This window comes from Xyrauchen texanus, chromosome 2 (assembly GCF_025860055.1).
Source record: "Xyrauchen texanus isolate HMW12.3.18 chromosome 2, RBS_HiC_50CHRs, whole genome shotgun sequence".
In the NCBI taxonomy this organism is placed as follows: Eukaryota; Metazoa; Chordata; class Actinopteri; order Cypriniformes; family Catostomidae; genus Xyrauchen; species Xyrauchen texanus.
In genome coordinates this window covers 25,405,832-25,427,199 of record NC_068277.1, presented here as the reverse complement: position 1 = coordinate 25,427,199, position 21,368 = coordinate 25,405,832, and the positions used below count along the sequence as shown (strand labels likewise).

The 21,368-nt window shown below is 37.3% G+C and overlaps 1 protein-coding gene across 2 annotated transcripts; it reads right to left on the bottom strand.

Moving 5' to 3' along the window:
• Window positions 1–11: 11 nt before the first annotated feature.
• LOC127657174 (caprin-1-like) lies at window positions 12–20,603 on the bottom strand. 2 transcript variants are annotated; one of them, XM_052145852.1, is made up of 19 exons: window positions 20,459–20,603; window positions 19,692–19,823; window positions 17,042–17,104; window positions 16,871–16,957; window positions 14,231–14,469; window positions 14,031–14,113; window positions 13,332–13,478; window positions 9,005–9,054; window positions 8,800–8,883; window positions 7,552–7,728; window positions 7,372–7,462; window positions 7,195–7,256; window positions 6,697–6,807; window positions 6,476–6,604; window positions 2,945–3,098; window positions 2,378–2,581; window positions 2,190–2,287; window positions 2,003–2,063; window positions 12–557 (listed from the first exon to the last, which is right to left on the bottom strand). In XM_052145852.1, exons 2-19 carry the CDS (start codon window positions 19,821–19,823, stop codon window positions 493–495), a joined length of 2,037 nt encoding a protein of 678 aa, XP_052001812.1. In that variant the 5' UTR covers window positions 20,459–20,603; the 3' UTR covers window positions 12–492. The 2 variants fall into 2 exon arrangements, with proteins under 2 accessions (XP_052001812.1, XP_052001822.1); XM_052145862.1 differs by having other exon boundaries at window positions 2,378–2,578.
• Between the last annotated feature and the right edge of the window lie 765 nt (window positions 20,604–21,368).

Below are 21,368 nucleotides of genomic sequence, written 5' to 3'. Positions count from 1 at the left end.
AAAGCAGTCATTCAGCCACATACAGTGCAATGCATTTTCTGTAAAACATTTTGCTAAGTCAAAAAAATTCGAAAATCAAGTTACAATACAGTTCATACAAGTAAATTCTTCATATTCACTAAATGTTCAGCCAAAATCAAAGTGCCTTTGGTATACGGTGTACTTCACATTCAGAATCTAGTGGCTGTTCCCAGCTACGTGTAACAACTAATTTCCCAACCTTGTCTAATCAAAAACAAATCACCCATAATTAAAAGGCACGTGTTCTGTCTCAAATGTTTGAAGGCTATGATATAACATATGATTGAGAGCAAGCGCTTGGAGTGCTATAGTCTCATTGATATAATTTCCCCAAATCCATTAATTGAGTCCTTTATTACCAAGATGTCATCTAACTACATGGTATGGAGGGGCACGGGTCATGTTTAGGAATCCAATGGGTGGAAGAGATTAGAGGGTTGAACAGGGCTGATAACGGCTAAAATATTGAGTTTAGTTGGTTTGTTGTGCAGCCATGGGAACCATTCCTCTGCTGGACCGATATTGTCCCCCTCGTCCTGAAACCCAAATACATAAGAAAATCAATGCGAGGTTAAATACTAGCTAGTGTCATTCAATCATTTATTTGGCAAATACAGTAATCACTCTAAATAGTGGGAGCTCTTGAGAAACCAATATTCACTACAGCTGGTATGGAGTACATCTCTCATATTATGCTACAATTAAAAAGTGCAGTTTGTAACTTCTGCATCACTAGCGATAAAATACTCTCCTGATCTTCCAATGTTAAAGGCTGACATAGAGAGGTAGCTCAAGCAAAAAGATTCCTTCGATTCTGTTAAGTGCCTTTAGTGGTGCAGAAATTACAAAGTCTAAAAATGCATAGTGTAAATGCTTCAAATTACACAAAATAGATTAATGTGCAAGACATCCAGAGATCACTAGAACCTCAATTACTCATACCACTATATTGTGGTTGAAGTGACATACATAGAACAAAGCACAGTAAATGTAATACACTTGAGGATAAATGGTTTTTAAACCCTCTTTATAATTAAAGGAAACGGTACTCTTTAAGATGAAATCACATCAGCTTCAAATGCCTGTTAAACTACAGGTCAAGTAAGATAATTTAACTTAGCAAGGTAGAGGAAAAAAGTTTGTTCAAATCAGTTGTTGCTGGATTTGGAGCAATGCCAGAGGTCACTTCCCAGACAGAAGGCAAATATAGGGCTAATGCGTTCAATCAATACTTCACACCCAATTCAGTCTTGCTGAAAAGCAGGATGCGGTACATGATGTAAGAGGCAAAGCAAACAGCAGTTGCAGAAAACTGACAAAATAAAACTGGCCAATCCCTTGTCACCCTCTTAGAAGACTAAAGGAAGCAAAGTCAATCCCCACCTCTTTAGCAAAGGTTACAAGGACAGGTGAGAGGATGTTCCGAGCACAGAGAGCAAAAAGAAAGCAGCAGCAGACAAGCAGGTAATGCAACACATCTTTATTGAAACATTCTCTCATGACATGAGCATACAAAGGGCAGGACAGCAGAAAAACTCTTCAAATGAAATGGGCTGAAAAAAATAATAAATAAAAAGTAATGCCTTCAGTACCCAAAACACAGGCAAATGTATGGGGGGCGGCCAACACAACATTAAAACACTCCTATGAATTGGAAAGACAGAGTTAACTTTTTGCATTTTATTTTATAAAAAAAATAAATGAAAATCTTTCAAGTTTACAGGAATATCTATGTTTTAAACAGGACCTGGCTGAAAAATCACAACACTGACAGTTCCAGCTCTGCACGAGTCTGTGTAAAACACATTAGTATATTAAAACTATCAAAGCAGGCTTACTTTAAGGAATAAGCCAAAAACAAATCCACAGATAGGTGTAAAAATATGGGCTGGGGAAAACATTCTCAATAACTGAATGTTCAAAGTGGCCAAAAAGAAAAAGTCTTCCCAAATCTTTTAGGATCGCATCACTTGAGCATTACCTCGAGAGCAACCTCGAGGTCCCTGGGTGGCTCCTCGCTTGAAGCTTTGCTGATATCCATCCTATAAAGATGCAAGACAGACTTTAATACATACTCAACAATCACAACCACTTTTTGTTTCATATCTGACTTCTCAAATGTTCACCAATCTACCAAGTTTTCCCAGCATTATTTTTCATGAAGTTACCCGTTGGTAGGTGCTGTTGGAGTAATCTCTTGGAGTGCTGAACTGAGTCTGCCCATATCCGGTGTTTGGGAATGGAGCGCTATACCCATCATATCCACCTAAAAATACAAGAAACCATGTTTCAACATACGTTTCAGACCAATATATCTTGCTAACAATAAAAAAAAAAAGAGAAGGGCATATCTGACCTCTAAATCCATTGGATGGTCCGCGGTAGCCATTCATAGCCCCTCTGGGATTTCTGGGTCCAGCACGTGGCATTGCTCTGTTGCTGTAAATGGACTGACCTGGCCGCCCAAAACCGGTGCCCTGCCCTGAGGGCTGCTGAGGTACAGACTGGTGCCCCCCTGCAGATGGAATACCTTGGTCTTGAGAATGGAAAGGGCTGCCTACTAAGAAAAAAAGAATACAAATAATTTACAATAGTTTGCAGTTTTGAAACAACATTAAAAAGACAGACCGCTACATCTCCTGTAAACTGTTGTTGGCACAGTCCGTGCAGACTCTCCACTGTCCATGTCGTCTGCACACGCACAGGGAGTTTACTCTACTGTAAAGAATATCACTGTGCACAAGCGACAAACATGTTCGTACAGACCTGTGGTCAAAAGAGTACAATTTGAAAGGCTAGAGCATTGACCATAATGCCATAAAAGCTTGCAGAAAAACAAAGTATACTCTAGCCTTAAGAAAAACCATACTGGAGTAATATGGTACAATTTTAGCAGCAAATCCCAGAAATGGTTTCCTCTTACCTGACTGCATGGATTCCTGAGGCATTTCCTGCTGCTCAGCTGGAAGGGTGGCCTGTGTGCTGAAACCCTGGCCATAACTACTCTGGTACTGACTGGAAATCTTTTGAGAGTCCATCTCATTGGTTGGAGGAACTGGAGCGTTCATATTGAACACCTAAGGGGGGAGAGGGAAAGAGTATCGACTTGCATGGCTTATCAAAAGAGACTTTTTAAAAGGGCTTTTCACACTGCACTTAAACTCTGGTAAAGAAACATTTAACACTTATATAATTTCAAAAGAGGGTTAGAACCCCCTTTTACCTGGGGTTTTGAAACTCTGCTCCGGAGCAGGGTTAGCACCACTTTTTCAGGGTTAACCCCACAATGAGGTGCCAAAGAGATACAGTGTGTAACGATGCAGTGTTAGAATGTTTTAGAAAGTTGATTAACATCACACAATATATCAAACGATCCATGAGCGCTAACCTCATTTAATATCAATGCGTTTTGTCCAGTCGCTGCAACTTTCACACAATGTTTACGTTCTCCATCTGAGGGAAACCGATAAAGGGTTGAACAGTGATGGCAAACACGATAACTGCCATGATGAGACAGTATTCCATGTTTGTGGCATATTTCAGAAGACGATGGATGCACAGAGTTGATTTGCTTGGCAACATTTCCACAGAAGACAGCTCCATATACAGGTTGCTTGTCCTTCACGAGCTGTATGTGTAATCATTGTTATTTCAGGGCTTGACATTAAGCAGTCATGTACTTGTCCATGGACAGGTAAATTGGTCAAAGTTGTAGGAGAAAACTTGTCCAGAGAGAGAAAAAAAGAAAAGGACATTTAAGTAATAGCTTAAGTAAAATCTCAAAGTTTTGGTTGTATGTTTTCTAAAAGTAAGGAAGGATGCCAAACCTAATAATATACCTATGAATCAAACTCAATTGTCTGCAACATAAATGTAAACTGTGCAGGGAAGGAAACTATTGTCATTTGGTAGTTATATTATTTTACAAATTGTAGTAAAATAAAAGCGTCCATCGCCATCATTTACAGCAGGGGTGCTCACTGTTCTATGGAATGAGAACTACTTTTTCATAATTGTATTGCAGTAAGATCTACCAGCACGATCGAGATTATATATATTACACATACACACACGGTCACAAAATAACAATTTCAGTGGTCAGTAGTGTTCAGACACTGGCCTTCCTGTCCTATGGTGGCAGTGTGGGACAGTTTCTGGTTGGCTCAGGGAAGTAATCGTTTAATCTTTTGTTCAGTCTGCTCTCTCTTTGGGGTAGTATCACCTCTATAGAGGAGTCACAACTCTCTGCTCAATACTCACCTGCAACCATCAGCTCCATATATTTGTATTATTTAAACCCCTCGAAAAATTCAGATATTCTTTGTTAATTTAAACTAATTTATAATAAATCTATTTCCTTAATTACGTCTTGTGTTTGAGTGCCCTTTATGTTGTGGTCTTTAACGAGCTGGCCGTAACAAATTGGGAGGCTCGTCCAGAATCATATGGAGCTGTGCTGGTATGTGATTTGAGTGCTCACCTTTGTGAATTAGTTAACTCCATTCAGTTAGTTAAAGTGCGTTTCCATCTGGATTGCCTATGCAATCCTTCCTACGGAGCACTATTTGTTGTTTTTGTTTAGTATTTTTCCTTTCTTATTTTTGATGGTTATTCTGGGCAGATGTTTACATCTCTGTCGGGGATACGCTTTCTGACTTTGTCTCAGTGACTAATTGTTAACAGAGCTTTGAGTTTAGCCGGTCACACATTTGAAGACTAGATAGGGTTTAGTTAGTTTTGTATTTTAGTTAGGAACTGGAGATTCTCATTATTCATTAATCATGGGGACACTCACTTGTGTTAATTGCGAAGTCACAATTTAGTAAGCAGGGGAAACGCTGCTCCTCCTTTGTGCCTAACTTGTTTGTTTGAAGAGGATCTTCAGTGACTTGTGGCAAGTCTTCGTAGTTCAGTGTGATTAGGTAGGATTCATAATGGGAGTGTGCTGTGGTTGTTTTTGATGCTATGGCTTATGGAACTTGTAGTCATGAGCAGTCATTTGTAGTCACGTCACATGTAGTAAGTAATTGTTTAATTGATTTTTTTTTAGGGTAGGATCACCTCTCTAGGAGTCACAACTCTACTCATCTGCAACTATCCGCTCCATATGTTATTTGTTTTTTTTTAAACTACTAGACAAATTCTGATAATTCTTTGCTCATTTAAACTCATTTATAATACATCTATTTCTTTACATCTTTATCATCTTGTGTTTGTCTCCCCTTTATGGTGCAGTCTTTAATGATCTGGCTGTAACATAGATATTTTATAATTCTTGATACCAGCTTTAATAGCACAACAAATATCAAACTAATTTATTAAGAATAAGTTCTTAAGTACTAATTTATGACTAGTAAACAGTCAGTGATGATATTATTATTTTATATATATTATTTTTATAATAATAAAAAAAAACACAATTTAAGTAAACATTCAGAATGAAATGTGATAAACTAATACTAATCTTTAAAACATGATTGTAATAGAATAATAATTTTTAAAGCTACTGAAGTTATCCAATCAAGAGCATTGAGTGCTTTTCTCTTTCTTATGGTCATTTGATTAACATTGACGACACACAATATAGCTACAGGTCTATTAGGTTACACTAACAAGTCCTACATTGACAAGTCCGCTTCTCCCCCACTGTTCACATTCACTTCAGACAACTGAAGTGTTTACATGAATGCTTTTGCAAAATTTTCAAATGTATTTGACTGTTCAGATGTGCATCCGAATTATGACGATGGTCCTTGGAGCACACACACGTTTAACGCACACCCATAAGCCGCTTGTCAATCAGTCAGCCAGTCAGTGTGCAGACAGTACTTGATTGCTAGCGAATTATATAATTACGTGCTCTGGATTTTTTTCAACAGCAGAATATGAACTACAAAATAAGTGACAGGCCTCGGCTATATCAATAATACAACCAGTTGTTTTTTTGGGTACTTGTCTAGTCTTTCATTTGCGCCTTCAAAAATCTACATGTCCCAGACAAGCGTTCATGTTGAGCCCTGTTATTGACATCGCAAATAGGCAAATAAGAACATCAACCCGGTGTTTACAAATACATACACCGTGTGTAACCTCGGAATATTAATACCCAGAGTTAACTATTATAATAAGGGTAAAGTACGAAAAGTGTGAAGAAACATGAAAACACAAGATTCCGTTTACCTGGGGTTAATTATTTCAAGTTGAAAAGCCAGACCAGAATGTCACGGGACTTGTGTGTGTGTGAGACTGATTGCTAGTCCACAAATGGTAGGCAATGGGCTTATAGCAAACAACAAACCTACTCAAAGGATAATGTTAGTAGAAAAGAGCTTAATTATCCTTTTCAAAAAACAAGCCTGATACATGTCATGAAAAACAAAACAGAAGCAAAATGGGCAGACAAACTGTGAGGGAATGAAGGTGTAGAGGGTGGGGCAAACAGGTTGAGGCCTACCGCTTGCATGGACTGGAATGGAGCTGCATTAACGTTGATGCCGCTGTGAAGGGGTTTGGAGACAGGCTGAAACACCTGGGGCTGAGAGGAAGGGGTGGGGGGCTGCTCGGACGACAGGGGCATGGAGACCTAGGGTGTGTACATTCTACATCACTCACATATCCAATCCAAAGTCTACACACAGCATCTGAAACAACAAAAAATATAGCATATAGTTTTACCTGGAGGGGGTCAATGGAGTCTGTCTGTGGTCCGGGCTCAGAGATATGAGGGGACTGGTAGACGGGGGGTGTAGAGGAATATGCCTCTTTTGGAGGGGGAATCATAGGTACCTTAGAAGGAAATCGAGAGTGATTCAGGAACACTAGCTAATTCCAGACAGAAAATATGTATAAAAGCATGTTGTTCTGCTAATGGTTAGTTGACAAAATGTACATGTTGGGGAAACTAAATAACACTTTGATGTTGTATCTGGTTAACATTTCATTAAAGTTTTTCAATCTGCTTTAGCTTTTTGGAGTTCACTTAACCTGCAATGTGATACATGTTTAAAAGGTACCAACGTTCCATGCAGTATCAATTAATTAATATGGTCCTAAAAACTATGTGCCGAAAAACCAATTGAATTAGAAAAATTCTGTTTAAAACAGTTCTAGATATAGAGCATAGCATGTCACAATGCAGGACTATGAAACAACATCTATCCAAAAGCAACTTACTTGGATGGGTTCTGGCTGCACAGCAAGTGTTTTGTGTTGGGGAAGTCTGGAATCTGTGTCAGCTAAAGAGTAGCATTGTAGAACTTTAAAATAGATGGATTGCTTGATTCATTCTACTACAGTAAACTAACTACCATCCAACAATACCAGCATTAAAGCCAAAATATATACACTAACTTGGTGGACAGACCATCTGCGCAGGTTTCATGGGTTGTGCTGAAACAATGGCAGGATCTAAAGGTGGTCCCTCAAAATCCAGCATGGAGTCCTGAATCACAAATGCATAAAAAAAATTAAAAAAATCAGAGCTGCGCTTGAAGATGATACACGAGAGGACTAAGGAATTGTGCTCCTTACCTGCATGAAGTTGAAGGTACCCTGCATTTGAGCCATGAGATCTTGGACTACCTGCTTCCTGACCACTGGGTCTGTTGAAGGGGGAGGCAGGACTGTGTTCAGCATGTGTGGTTCTGAGCTGACAAGAGATGGGCTTGTGGATGCAGGAAGCTGCTGCTGCTGGAGAGAGCTCACTGCCTGAAAAAAAAAAAAAAAAGAGGATAGCATGAAGAGTTGGAAAACATAGGCAAAGACATCTGGTATTTTAACATCCCTCTCAGGTGATCCGATTACAAAAGGACAACACTAAATATGATTGTTAACTGCACGCAATGCATCTTGGAGATACACTGCAATCAGATCACTAAAACCACATTGAGAGATGAATATGGCCACATCAAAATTTTTGTTTAAAGACTAATGCATACTGATAAATCCTGAATATATTAGCAAAGGAATGCTCAGTCGCAATCTAACGTAATCTAGGGTTCCCACACTTTTTGACAAAAGTATTTCCCATGATTTCTGAATAAAGATTTTGAATAAAGAATGCTGGGATGATTTTAATTTACTTGTCAGATACCAATCAATAGAGTTAACAGACTTAAACATACATATATTGCAGTTTGTGAGTGGTTGTTTAGAGCAGTGGAAAACTAGAAAGAAAAAACAAACAAGTGGAAATTTTCATAACGCTTTTTGTTTTTAATTTGTTTTTTAACAAATGACTTTTCCAGGCCGGGAAATCAAAAAATGTTTTCCCTCCCCTTTTTCTCCCCAAATTGGAATGACCAATTCCCAATGCACTCTAAGTCCTCGTGGTGGCGTAGTGACTTGCCTCAATCCAAGTGGCGAGGACAAATCTCAGTTGTTATCACATGGCTTGATGAGCACGGAGATGTAGCGTGTTTGGAGGCTTCACGTCATTCTCTGCGGCATTCACACACAATTTACCACACGCCTCACAGAGAGCGAACCACATTATAGCGACCAAGAGGAGGTTACCCCATGTGACGCTACCCTCCCTAGCAACTATGCCAATTTGGTTTCTTGGGAGACCTGGCTGAAGTGACTCAGCATGCTCTGGATTCGAAGTCGCGACTCCAGGTAAATAAAAAAAAAAAATTCCTGGTATTTCCACGTTTCCTTGACTATAAGGACCCCGTTCATTTTGAAAACGAATTAAAATCCAAAACCTGCTAATTTAACAGTTTCTACTTTGACAGAAGAGTAATCATCTGTTATCATCAGGTGGTAACATCATCATACCTGAGAGCTTGTGTTCCACTCTCCTCCTCGTTCTTTGTCGCTGCTGCTGTAGGTGGCTTCTGGAATGAACTGTCTGTTTACATACTAATAAAAAAAAAAAAAAAAAAAAAAAGTTTCTAAATTAACTATATAGAAAACAAGACTCAACATCAAGATTTATAGCAGGTGCATATGTAAAAAAAAGAGTGGGAATATCAGTTCATACCTCTGTTGCTTCAACCTCAGTAGTTTCAATATATTCTTGAGTGGACACCTCTGTGAAAACAAAAACAGCAACATCTTGAGCAATCAGCTGGAAGCATTTTTTTGTTCCAGTCATCTCACAGTTTAGTTCACAAGATTATTTGACATTATCGACAACGTCAACAATAACAAATTGTCGACAAAAAATTTTCATTGTCAAATAGTCATTTAATCTCATTTAATGTAACAGGAGATCATATTAACTAATGATAACGCTCAAGAGCAGCACTGCAGCTCGTATCTGACTGAGAAGAAAACACAGCTCACAGATGCACTCCAAACAGCTTAAGGTGATGTAGATCGCAAAGTATAAGTGGATTATAATGCAAAAATAAGTAAATACAGAAGCACTCTCGTTGTGGAACAAGTGGAGCAGGAGTGTCTTTAAACACCCCAGCATTACATCTAAAATGCAATTATATTTAATGCGTTATAGCTTTATTAAAGTTAAAATAATACGGAAGCAGCTCATGTAAATCACTACAAACTCTGTGTGGTCAGCACCTCTTCTATATGTTACACAAATGTCCTGATCTAAGGGGGAGAGAGATTGAAACTACACCAGGCTGATGCACACACAGTTGCGGGACGCTTGTCCCTTGAGCACGCACGTTTAATGCAGCTAGATTATAACATGATGCCTCTTGACTTATTGAATCATAATGTGTCACCGTGCAGTTCTCATAATGAAGAAAATTGGCAATAAGCAGCTTTATTAATAAGGGAGTTTGTTTTTTTGTGAGTTAAAGATGGATTGACGTGAACAGAAAAGTGAGGGATTGTAGTCTTCGCCCCATTATATACAGCAACAAAATACGATATTGATAGGTTTTTGTTTTGGCCTGTTTTCCAATGTAAATATCATTTAAAACTCTAAAACTCCTTTAAAACAAAGTACATTTACTTTTGGCATCGATACTGCAGAAGACAAGTGAGTTATCTGAGAATGTTGAATTTAATAAAATGTCTAAAAATTATTTTAAAAAGATGCATTAACCTGAGCAGCAGCATACAAGAAATGTATTCTTGCTTTTAGAGAATAGATCTTGAATAGAAGTATATTTTGTCTTTACTGCACTCACAGAAGTACACTTACACTACCAGTCAAACCTTTTGAAACACTTGACTGAAATGTTTCTCATGATCTTAAAAATCTTTTGATCTGAAGGCGTATGCTTAACTGTTTGAAATTGGTTTTGTAGACAAAAATATAATTGTCACCATATTAATTTATTTCATTATAAAACTCAAATTTAATAATAATAAAAAAAAGGGTTTTGAAATTGATGACTTGGACCAAATAATAAAGAAAAGCAGGCAATAAGTGCTCAACATAGATGGGTACTCCTCCAATACTGTTTAAAATCATCCCAGGGTGATACCTCAAGAAGTTGGTTGAGAAAATGTCAAGGGTACATGTCTGCAAATTCTAGACAAAGGGTGACTACTTTTAAGATGCTAAAATATAACAGTTTTTATTTATTTTGGATTATGTTTAGTCACAACATAATTCCCACAGTTACATTTATGTTATTCCATAGTTTTGATGACTTTACTATTATTCTAAAATGTAAAAAATAAAAAAAACGAGTAAGTGTTTCAAAACTTTTGTCTGGTAGTGTATATTTAAGATACATTCTCTTAAAGCAAGTCCAAATATCTTACAAGTTGCTTCTCAAGTAAATGTGAAGAATTTTTAGACAAATTTAAAATGGAAAACAAGACAAAAACACTTGATAACAATAGGATTTTTTGCAGTGAATTTCTTAATTAGAGGTTCTTTTCCCTTTAATTCAGTGTATTTCATATAGAGGTATTTTTAAAAGATGATTTTGTCCTCTTTATTGTTAGTAACCACATTTAATACAAACTTTTAAGTCAAGTACAAGCTGAATAATCAGTTAAGAGCTAATGATTCATCGTTGCAGTAATCGCCGAATAATCCCTAGATTAATCGATTGTCAAAATCGTTAGTTGCAGACCTATTCACGATACTGAATTTACTATTCAATACTCACAAAACTTAAAACAAAGCCTTAAATCAAGAAAGTGAAGATTGAAAGTTATCTTTGATTACTTTTAACTTATTTTACTTATGACATATGCAAAAGTTATTTTCCTTTACTAGTAAAACTAAACTAAAATAACGGCTCATTAAAATGCTTAATCATTTATCAGTGATTTATTGTGACTACAAATCTGCACAGAACAGGGCAATGATGACACCAGAACAAAAATATTTCTAATTCAGCTTAGCTGAAAATACAGAATTTTATATGCATTTATATGCACACATACTGATGCTTGCACAGGGTCATTGATTACATACATTTAAATATTGTAATTTCAAAAGACGTTTGGTCACCGATTTAATATATTTTCAGAAATAAATGAATGAAAATGCAGGCTTTTCCAGTAAAGAAAAAAAAAGGACATAAATTTACTGATGAAATAAAATCAAACATTATATTTAGCATTATTAGGATTAAATTCTCCCATAGCTTTACTAGTAGATTAATACAGAACTATTATTAAATCTCTCTCGCACAATGCAGATTTCACTCTCGCCCCTTTTCCACCATTTTATAAATAGGCCATATACTTTAGCAAAATGCACTACTCTCACAAAATATCTTTCAAAAATGTTATTTTTTGGATGGTTATTTATATCTTCAGCTTTAGTGTCCATAGGAAATATATATTTTAGACTCCAAAACATTCCTTTTGCAAATATAATAGAACAGAAAAGATGAACAGAGAACCCTCCAACAGATGGCATGACCCCAACAGAACAGAGTCAGTCAGTCATGAAGAGATGGAAGAAATTGAGACAGCCTAAATAGATAGAAGAACTGTGGCTAATTCTCCAAGAAGTTTAAACATCCTATCTACCAACTACCAAGAAACACTGTGCCCAGGTGTATCTAAGACAATGACGTTAATTCAAAAATGAAAACTATTTATGGCATTATTTTTTAAGACATCCTCACTATGCAACATTTTTCAGAAGTGCCTAAAGCTTTTGCACAGTACTGTATATGAACGATACTAGCTAAAAGTGTTAATGAGAAATAACTACTACATTTGTTTTTGTTAGAAACACAACCCAATAAATAAGCATTTAGGAGTAGACGTCTCAACGGAATTATTCAGGATAAACTTTATTACCCTTTGCGCAGAGCATACTGTGAATTTCTTTTGAGCTTTTTAAACGGGATTGACACACTCACTCGCTGACTCATGCCGAGAAGAGTGAGAGACAAGCTTGGTCAGAGTGTGCAAGTTTGAGTGGATGCAAACAAACTATCAAGGTGAGACTGACACAGCACTCATGTTACAAAGTAGCCTACGAACATATTTATATTTGCGCCTTTGTTCGATGTATTCTTTACCTCCATGTGCCATTTCTTCAATTCATCAATGGTAAGAATTACTGTAAATATTTATTAAAAAAACTGACAGCTCAAATTTCATGAAAATGCATTAACTTATTTGATGACAACATCAAGCTGGCCACAAAAAATTGTTTGAGGGCAAAATGCACAGCAATAAGAGATGGTGATTACAGTACTAATCGCAAACTGTCAAAATGATCCCACTCCAGATATAATTGCAGTAAGTATATGAATTCATAATATGTAACATCCATAGCACAGTATGGACTGCAAGTCTGCATGCCACGAAGTCATCATAGTTGGCTAAACCTGAATGGCGGTGAATGGGGGACCACAGCAAATTAACTTTTTGCGTACCCATTTGCTCCAACAGCAAAAAAAAAAAAATATCTACGATTATGTCTTCACAGCTTTACAAAAGAAGATAAAAATATACAGTGCTGATATCAATAAGAGAGAAACAGGCCAAATTTTCAGTTCCTCAGCAACTGTGTTTGTAGCTTCATCGCAGCTACGGTAACTTTAAAACATCTTCCAGGTTAATATAATAACAAAGAACAATGTTATAAATTTACACTAGATATTTTCTTAATTGGAAATAAAAATGTTTGCTAAATTTACATTGTTAAAGAAGGCGGAAATGCCTCATAACCGGTCTGTGAAAAGGGTAAATTATGATTACAAATTATGCATCATGCAGACCAATGCATAATGCACAGTCCTGAGCTGACTATGATCTCTGTTAAAATTTTTGGTCAAAATTGAGAAATGAATAAAAATAACAGTTACATCAAAATTAATTTTTAAAATCGTCACATTTTTATTTTGCAATATATCGCAGCACAATACATCATAACACCCCTAGTTCAAAGATTTGATTGGTTTTATTTATACCTGGCTCAGCAGGGCGGTCCTCACTCTCTGATGACTCTGCAGCATCGGTCCGCGTCTCCTCTTCACAAACACCATTCTGATGCGTTTGAGCATGATCAAAGTACCCACTTAGCAGCATCTTGTTTAAGGTTTCCTTAAGGGCTTTGTCTGTTACAAGACAAAATAAAAGCTATCAACTTCACTTATTCTCAACAGCCAAAAGGTGGGCATTCTTTAATGCTGTAATGTAGTAGTAACTAAATGTGTAGTAACTACACATTGTCACGTTATGACCAAAATCGGGTCTCTGTTTGGCTCACCTATGCCAAGTGAAAATGACAGCAAATATAAAATCCACACTAAAATCAGGTAAATTTGAAGCCATTTTTCTCAGTTTCAGCATTGGCTTAATTACTGCATAGTTTTACCTTGCAGTGTAAAGAGGAGAGGGAAAGCCCTGTCCATCATTGAAACCTCCAGCAGAGGGATTTTGTGCACACCACTGGCTGCCTTCCCAGTTGCTGACATGGGCCACAAGTCAGCATGAAGCACTGCTGACCCTCATGGGCCAGAGACAGAGCACAGCTTTCAAAAGCAATAGCAAGTGCAACCATTCATAGGGAGGCCAAGTAGGGGACGGTCCTGTTGGCATTCAGACTCACTGGAGAGCAAATATTGGCTTGATTACAAAGTTGATATACTTCACTGACAGATACATACATGTGGTTCCAGCCACAGCTTTATCCCTTCCTTCCAACAACTCCCACAAATGAATGGATGCGTCCTCAAACTGCTCCGCCAACCTGGAATAAATGCACTCAATTTACTTTTTGCCAACACAAATAAACAAAACATATAGGAGCTTGCAACCTAAACTTTTACATGGAGAGCAGAAGGAAGCTGTGCCCCTATGCCCTCACCTTACACTAGAGTCCCGCTCAGGGCCAATCAGCTTGTAGAACTCGTCCAGGGCAGTGAGCTCAGACTCTATGAGCAGTGGAGCTTCCACACTGGACTGAGTCAGGTCGCACCTCACGCTTTCCTCCCCCAGTTGGTCCAGAAGGTACTGAACCTCCAGCACCGCCTTCAGTCTATTGCGGTCTGCCTCCTCCCTCTTCAACTGCTCCCGCCGTGCCGCCTTTTTCACAGTTTTCTGGATCTACAAAAAGAACAAACAGCAAATATTAAATATGGACAGAAATTATAATAGAAACAAAATGTTAATTCTGAAGAAAAGTGCTAATTCGATATGAGACTAGGGATGTCCTGATACCATTTTCCTGAGTACAAGTACCGATACTTCCTTTTCGGTACTTGCAGATAATAACCATTTTTTGTTTGCGTTTTTGTAATGATCCAGTTAAGGGATCATTAAGGCAGTTAAATTGAGAAAAGCATGTTTATTATTTTTAGTAACGGTTACTCAAAAGACATCATCAAAAGAAGTAATTTTTAGTGGTCACACAATAATAATATTTTATTTGTTTATGACTTATATAAATTAAAACAAAACCAAGATAACTTGCCTGATTATTTTATTGGTTTCAGCAACTCATAAGACATCATACAAATTTTTGTAATTTTTTTTGTCAAAAATAGTTACAAATGTATAATGTCACAGACAAAAACAAATATAATTGGCAGATAAATTTATGAACAGAAGCATCTCTACATGCTAAAATGTAGGGCCCCAAGAATGTTTTATCTGAATAACGTTTTGGACAGCTTAACTTAATTTTATCATGAAGGCTATCATGTATATGAATTCATAAAAAATGTAATAAAATGAAAATAGAACAATTAATTATCAACATAACATTGCATTTTTTTATCATATGAAGTAAATTATACAGATCCTCACAACACAAGCCATAATAAAACATTTTAATTTGTTTGACAGAGCATCACAGATTTATTACAAATTATATATAATTATTGATTTATTATTATCAGTAGTAGTACACTGAATTGTACATAACTATACAGTAGTGATATATTTTTGTCATATTGCCGAGTGAAACGCTTTCAGTTTTCTAGACGATCTTCACACCTCCAGAAAAAGCAGGTCACTACATGACCCAGTGTGATAAAAGGAATGTTCTGGGTTCAATACAAGTTAAGCTCATTAATTAATACAGCATTTGTGGCATAATGTTGATTACCACAAATTTATTTCAACCCGATCCTCCTTTTCTTAAAAAAAAAGAAAAAGCTACTATTGTGACTACTATCAGCGAGTATTGACCCCGACTACCACCTCCTGAGTCACGAGTTTGAACCCAGGGTGTGCTGAGTGGCTCCAGACAGGACTACTAAGCAACTGAATTGGCCCGGTTGCTAGGGAGAGTAATCACATGGGGTAACCATGTGTCGCATGGATCACAGAGAGTAGCATGAGCCTTTACATGCTGCGAGTCTCCGTGGTGTCATCCACAGCGAGCCACATAAGATGCCCTCTGCCACCCGGCTTGAGGCGAGTAACCGCGCCACCATGAGGACCTACTAAGTAGTGGGAATTTGGCATTCCAAATTTGGAGAAAAGAGGACCAAAAAAAAAAAAAAGCTACTATCGAAGATACAATGAGGCACTTACAATGGAAGTGAATTGGGCCAATTTTTGGAGGATTTAAAACCAGCACTGTGAAGCTTATAATTTTATATAAGCACACAAGCTGTTAAGTTGTTTAAACCGTAATTTGTACATTCGTTTTATGTTTTGTTGACATTACATCATCATGGCAACAACGTTATAAAATTGGCTATAACTTTACACAGAAAAGGTTAGTAAGGGATTATATCACACTTTTTTTTGAAACATTGAGTATTTTAATGTTTACAGATTGGCCCCATTAACTTCCATTGTAAGTTTGTTCCATTTTTTTTTATTTAAAAAGAAAAATGACGAACAAGTTGAAATACATTTTTGTGCTAATCAATATTATGTTACAAATGCTGTCAATTGAACCCAGAACATTCCTTTAACCAAAAAAGGCTGCAACTAAGAACAAACATGTAGTTTGTATATGCTGCATGCTTCAAGGTGAATGCGTGTAGTGATAGAAGAGAGCGCAGAGTGTGCTTGATGCTCAGATGTGTTTTCAGTGTATGAGCAGCCGGCTTCACACATTCACTTTGAAGCGCGCAGCACATGTAGACATATTTCATATAGATTTATTTTATTTAATAAGACAAATGATTTTCATTTGTATGCTGAATGACAATGAATGTAGGCAATGGCATTTGTACGTCAGACAGTTTTTCAATATCAGTTTTTGTTATTTGAGCTTTTTTTAAGAGTATATGTACAGTACGCGAGAGCAGTATTGGACCCAATATCGATACCTGTATCAGAACATCCCTAGATAAGGCGGACTAAAGGCTGGAGTTGAGATAAGACAAAAAAGTGCTGAGATTGAAATGAGACTGAGGCGTAAGTTAAAAATGACTATCCATTATGAGATCATGATGAGACTGAGGCTAGATTCTGAGGCCAAAAGCTTAAGAGCAAAAAGTGAAGTTAGCCGTTTGGCTTTAAAAACACCAATGACAACAGAACATACCTCCACATTTAAAGCCATAAAGTTCTTCTGCAGCTCACGAGCAAACTCCAAGTTGTGAGCCACCTCCTGAGCTTTAGACAAAGCCTCCTACAAACATCACACATAAAAGAAAAAGCATTTAATCCAAAATACAACATCTGATGTAATACTTGATCTACTGAGGAATCGTACCAGCTGATCCTGGTTAAGCCGTTCTCCTTTATTCTTCCTTGTCTGGTAATCATCCAGCTTGCCCTGAACAGAAGAATTGGGTCCTATTAATGGTGAGAAGTGAAATGCATATTTTCTAGTGCAAATTAAAAAGTAATCTGAAAACAAACATCAGCTGACACCATATAAACATCCTCTCACTTTCAACTGCTTTTATTTTCAGCAAAATTATGTGACAAATAGACATGTGACTAACAGAAATGGAATGTGTCCCAGAACAAAGGGGGGTCAAAATCAAAAGTAACAATCAGTATCTGGTGTGGCAACCAGCAGCATTAATTACTGCAGTGCATCTCATCCTCAAGGACTGCACCAGATTTCTTCTCATTCCTTCAACAATAAATGTGAGTCCGACCATCACACCTGGTGAGACAAAACCGCGACTCGTCAGTGAAGAACACTTTTTCCAGTCCTGTCTGGTCCAGCTAAGGTGGGATTGTGCCTATAGGTGACGTTGTTGCTGGTGATGTCTGGTAAGGATCGGCCTTACAATAGGCCTACAAGCCCTCAGTCAAGCCTCTCTCAGCCTATTGTGGACAGTCTGAGCACTGATGGAGGGATTGAGCGTTCCTGGCTTAACTCGGGCAGTTGTTGCCATCCAGTACCTGTCCCGCCTTTGTTACATTCAGATGTACTGATCCTGTGCAGGTGTTGTTACATGTGGTCTGCTACTGTGAGGACGATCAGCTGTCCTTCCTGCCTCCCTGTAGTGCTGTCTTAGGCATCTCACAGTACAGACATTGCAATTTATTTCCTTGAAGTCCTCATGCCTCCATACAGCATGCCTAAGGCACATTCACGCAGATGAGCAGGGACCATGGGCATCTTTCTTTTGGTGTTTTTCTGAGTTAGTAGAAAGGTCTCTTTAGTGTCCTAAGTTTTTATAGAACTATGACCTTAATTGCCTACCATCAATTGTAAGCTGTAAGTGTCTTAATGACCGTTCCACAGGTGCATGTTAATCCATTGTTTATGGTTCATTGAACAAGCAAGGAAAACATTGTTTAAACCCTTTACAATAAAAATATGTAAAGTTATTTGGATTTTTACAAAATTATCTTTAAAATACAGGGTCCTGAAGAAAGGAACGTTTATTACACCACTGAGTCAGTCTCCACATTTTGTTATTTGTTGGGAGTTCTTGATAAGATTAAACACTATCGTAATCTAACACTCTCTGGTTTGCTTTCACTAAACATTTCTATGAGCTTCACTATAAAAAAAATAAATCAGGGCTCCGGACAGACAAATTTTTCCTAACATTGCGATTAAACTTTGCAAGAGGTCGCACTGGTGCGACTACAAAGTTGGCTGACAACTTTCTGATTGTGCTCTGCCCTGTTTTGTTCCGTATGAGAAATATAAAATATCCAAATGCGAAAGGGAACAGCTTTACCCAGATCAGTCAGCATTGCTCAATGGATAGATCAGCGCAGAGATGTGCATTTACACGCGGCTCGAGCGCTCAGCCGCACAGATCATCATAAACAGTGCTGCGAGAAGCACTGGCTGGGTTGCGAATTCAGTACTGACTATTTGTTTAAAACATTTTCTTTTACAAGAACTTCCATGATTTCTGTCCATTTTAGTTGCATGTTAACTTGTACTGTTTGAAATTCGGCTATGCAAAAATGCAAGTCGGGTAGGTATGGTGTATTATGAGATCACAGGTGGCAAGAGTGCTAATTCGGTAATGAATAAAACAACAAATTTGCATCCTTTCTTATTTTTAGATTTGTTCTCGCACATTAATTCTGGTTTTCCACCGTTAAAAGTTTCCCCTGAACTAGTATAGCAGAATACAGTGTAGCACTGTTACCACTCTTTATCTTCTCCCAGGTGTAAATGCTTCTTGTTTTGTAACCTGCCCTTAACTGACTGGCAGTATTAAAATAGTCAGCATTTGATGGATACTAAACTGTACTACTTTATTTATCCATTTATTTGAATCTTTATTTAAATGGAAAGCAACTGACTGATACTGAACATACAGTACTAATGTTTATTTAGCTATTTATATATATTCTTTATTTTCTCAGTGTTCATTTCTAGAATTGGTTGACCGTGTATAATAATGTCAAATATTCTTTGATAAAAATATTTAAGAAAGCAGCATTCGGAGTGCCTTTGTTTAGTCATATCAGTGCAAAATCCACATAGAAAAGGTCAGTTTTCATTTCAGCTCAAACATTTAATATATCGGCCACCATATCGGTAAATCCCACCCTAAAACTGATATCGGTCTCAAAAATACCATATAGGAAGGGCTCTACTTTCCATGTCAGTCTTATAGTGTTACACATGTGATTCTTTAAAACCAATCCAACACCACCATCAATGTATTAAAAAAAAATGATTAAAAAACAATATTATTTTTATAGTGTGTTCAGTTCGCACAGGTTTAGATGTACTGTGCAACACAGTACAACATAAAGCTAGTTGTATTTAGTTGGTCAGTCAACAAGGTGGGTATGAAAATATGTCATTACTAGTTTCAAACATAGACCTCAATGCACACGTGCCAACATTTGCAATCTGTAATTACCATACTGTATCTAGGGCAATTCTGTGTCTTTTCTCAATTCACAAGTATTCAAAATGCCTAGGTTACCTTTTTCTTTTCCATGTTGCGAACCTTCTTGTCAATTACACCAAGAACTTGCTTGAGGGCTTCAGATGGCGGGGAGCCCAAATCTGGACTGGAGGACTGAACAGCATTGTCGCCAATGGTCACTGATGGCATCTGTAGAGAGAAAGTTCAGAAGCATAAAAAAAACGACAAAGCATAAAACCTTCACCTAAACTGCATAAGAGCGCAAATACAAACTAAAGATCACTTTAATAATAACAATAAACCATTCACAAGAGCTACACTAGTCAAGACAAACAGTCCCAGGTATAAATTAAATTATCATGTCTTTGTCTACGTCTGTATTTTAATCCAGAGACCTAACAAAGGTCTATAAGCCATCCCTACAGAACTGAAACCCTTATTTTGTCCGGTGAATCCTGACTTTAGCTTTCCATGAATTCTGATGTCACTGATCAACATAAGAACAGAGAGAAAACTTGCATTACATATCCACGGAAAGCATGTAATTAAAACGTAATTATTCTGATATTTTTAAGTCAAGCAGACTCAATTCTTCTCGGCCGGATTGTCAGACTGTTGGTCGTCTTCATCTCTAGGAGTTACACGTAGTAACTTACACAATACCTGGACACATATAGGTAAACATCAAATAACAAAAGACCTATTACAGGATCAGATTTACGATTATTTGAGTTTGCGAATTGTGTGCGTTAGCTGCTAGCTCGAGCTGGACGTCGCTTTCGTGACTCAGGACTGGAGCAATGCTTGTGGTAACGGCGTCTTACCTTTACTTTCACTGTATTGAAAGATATATTTGTATGAGGCAGTTGGGTTTCAGTGTTTTTAGATGTTATTTCCTGGTAAAACAGACGCTCCCCAGCAACTCCAGCAGCAGCTCCGCGAGTTTCGATTCGTCTTAGCAATGCAGAGGCGCTGAAGGACCCTTATAGGTGTCTGCATTTGTGCCTGATCTAATCTATACACGCAGGTGTAATGCAGAATAACGCTTAATAAAATATTCTGGCTTCTTTTCTTCCTCATATTTTTCTCATATTTTCTTTAATATATTTTCTTAAAAGAAAAAAAAGCAAAGGAAAAGGAAAAACAGTGCGGCACTTACAATGGAAGTGAATGGGCCCAATTCAGAAAGCGAATCATTTTATAAAAACCCCTTACATTAATTTTTCTGTTAAAATTGTGTATTAACTGAGCTGAAAAGTTGTTTAAATGGACATTTTTGTGGTCTTTTTTGGTTTTACGCAATTACGTCGTCATGGCAACTATAAAATTGAACGTAACTTCATACAGAACTTTTGAAGCAGTGAGTATTTTAACGTTTACAGATTTGCCCTATTCACTTCCATTATAAGTGCCTCATTATAACCCAGATTTTTGCTTTTTTAAAAGAAAAGGAGGGACAAGTTTAAATACATTTTGTGATTATCAATATTATGTCACAAATACTTTCGAATGAACTTTACTTGTATTGAATGCAACTTGATTTTTCCTTAAAGGGATAGTTCACCCAAATTCGACTCCAATTGTTAAATCCATATTTATATGCGATTGGAAATGTCTGGATGAGAAACGGATCAATATTTAAGTCCTACTATAAATTTCCACTTTCAAATTTTTTTTGCGATTCACATTCTTTGCCCATATCTCCACCTACTGGGCAGGGGGGAGAATTTATAG

Bases quoted from the DNA above. Each gene is read 5' to 3' on its own strand.
- LOC127657174 (XM_052145852.1), bottom strand. From the start codon at position 19,823: ATGCCATCAGTGACCATTGGCGACAATGCTGTTCAGTCCTCCAGTCCA. The intron at 6,605-6,696 runs GTAAAACTATAT...TACACACCCTAG, and splicing joins ACTCCATTGACCCCCTCCAG to GTCTCCATGCCCCTGTCGTC. The intron at 2,288-2,377 runs GTCAGATATGCC...TTGTATTTTTAG, and splicing joins ACCATCCAATGGATTTAGAG to GTGGATATGATGGGTATAGC.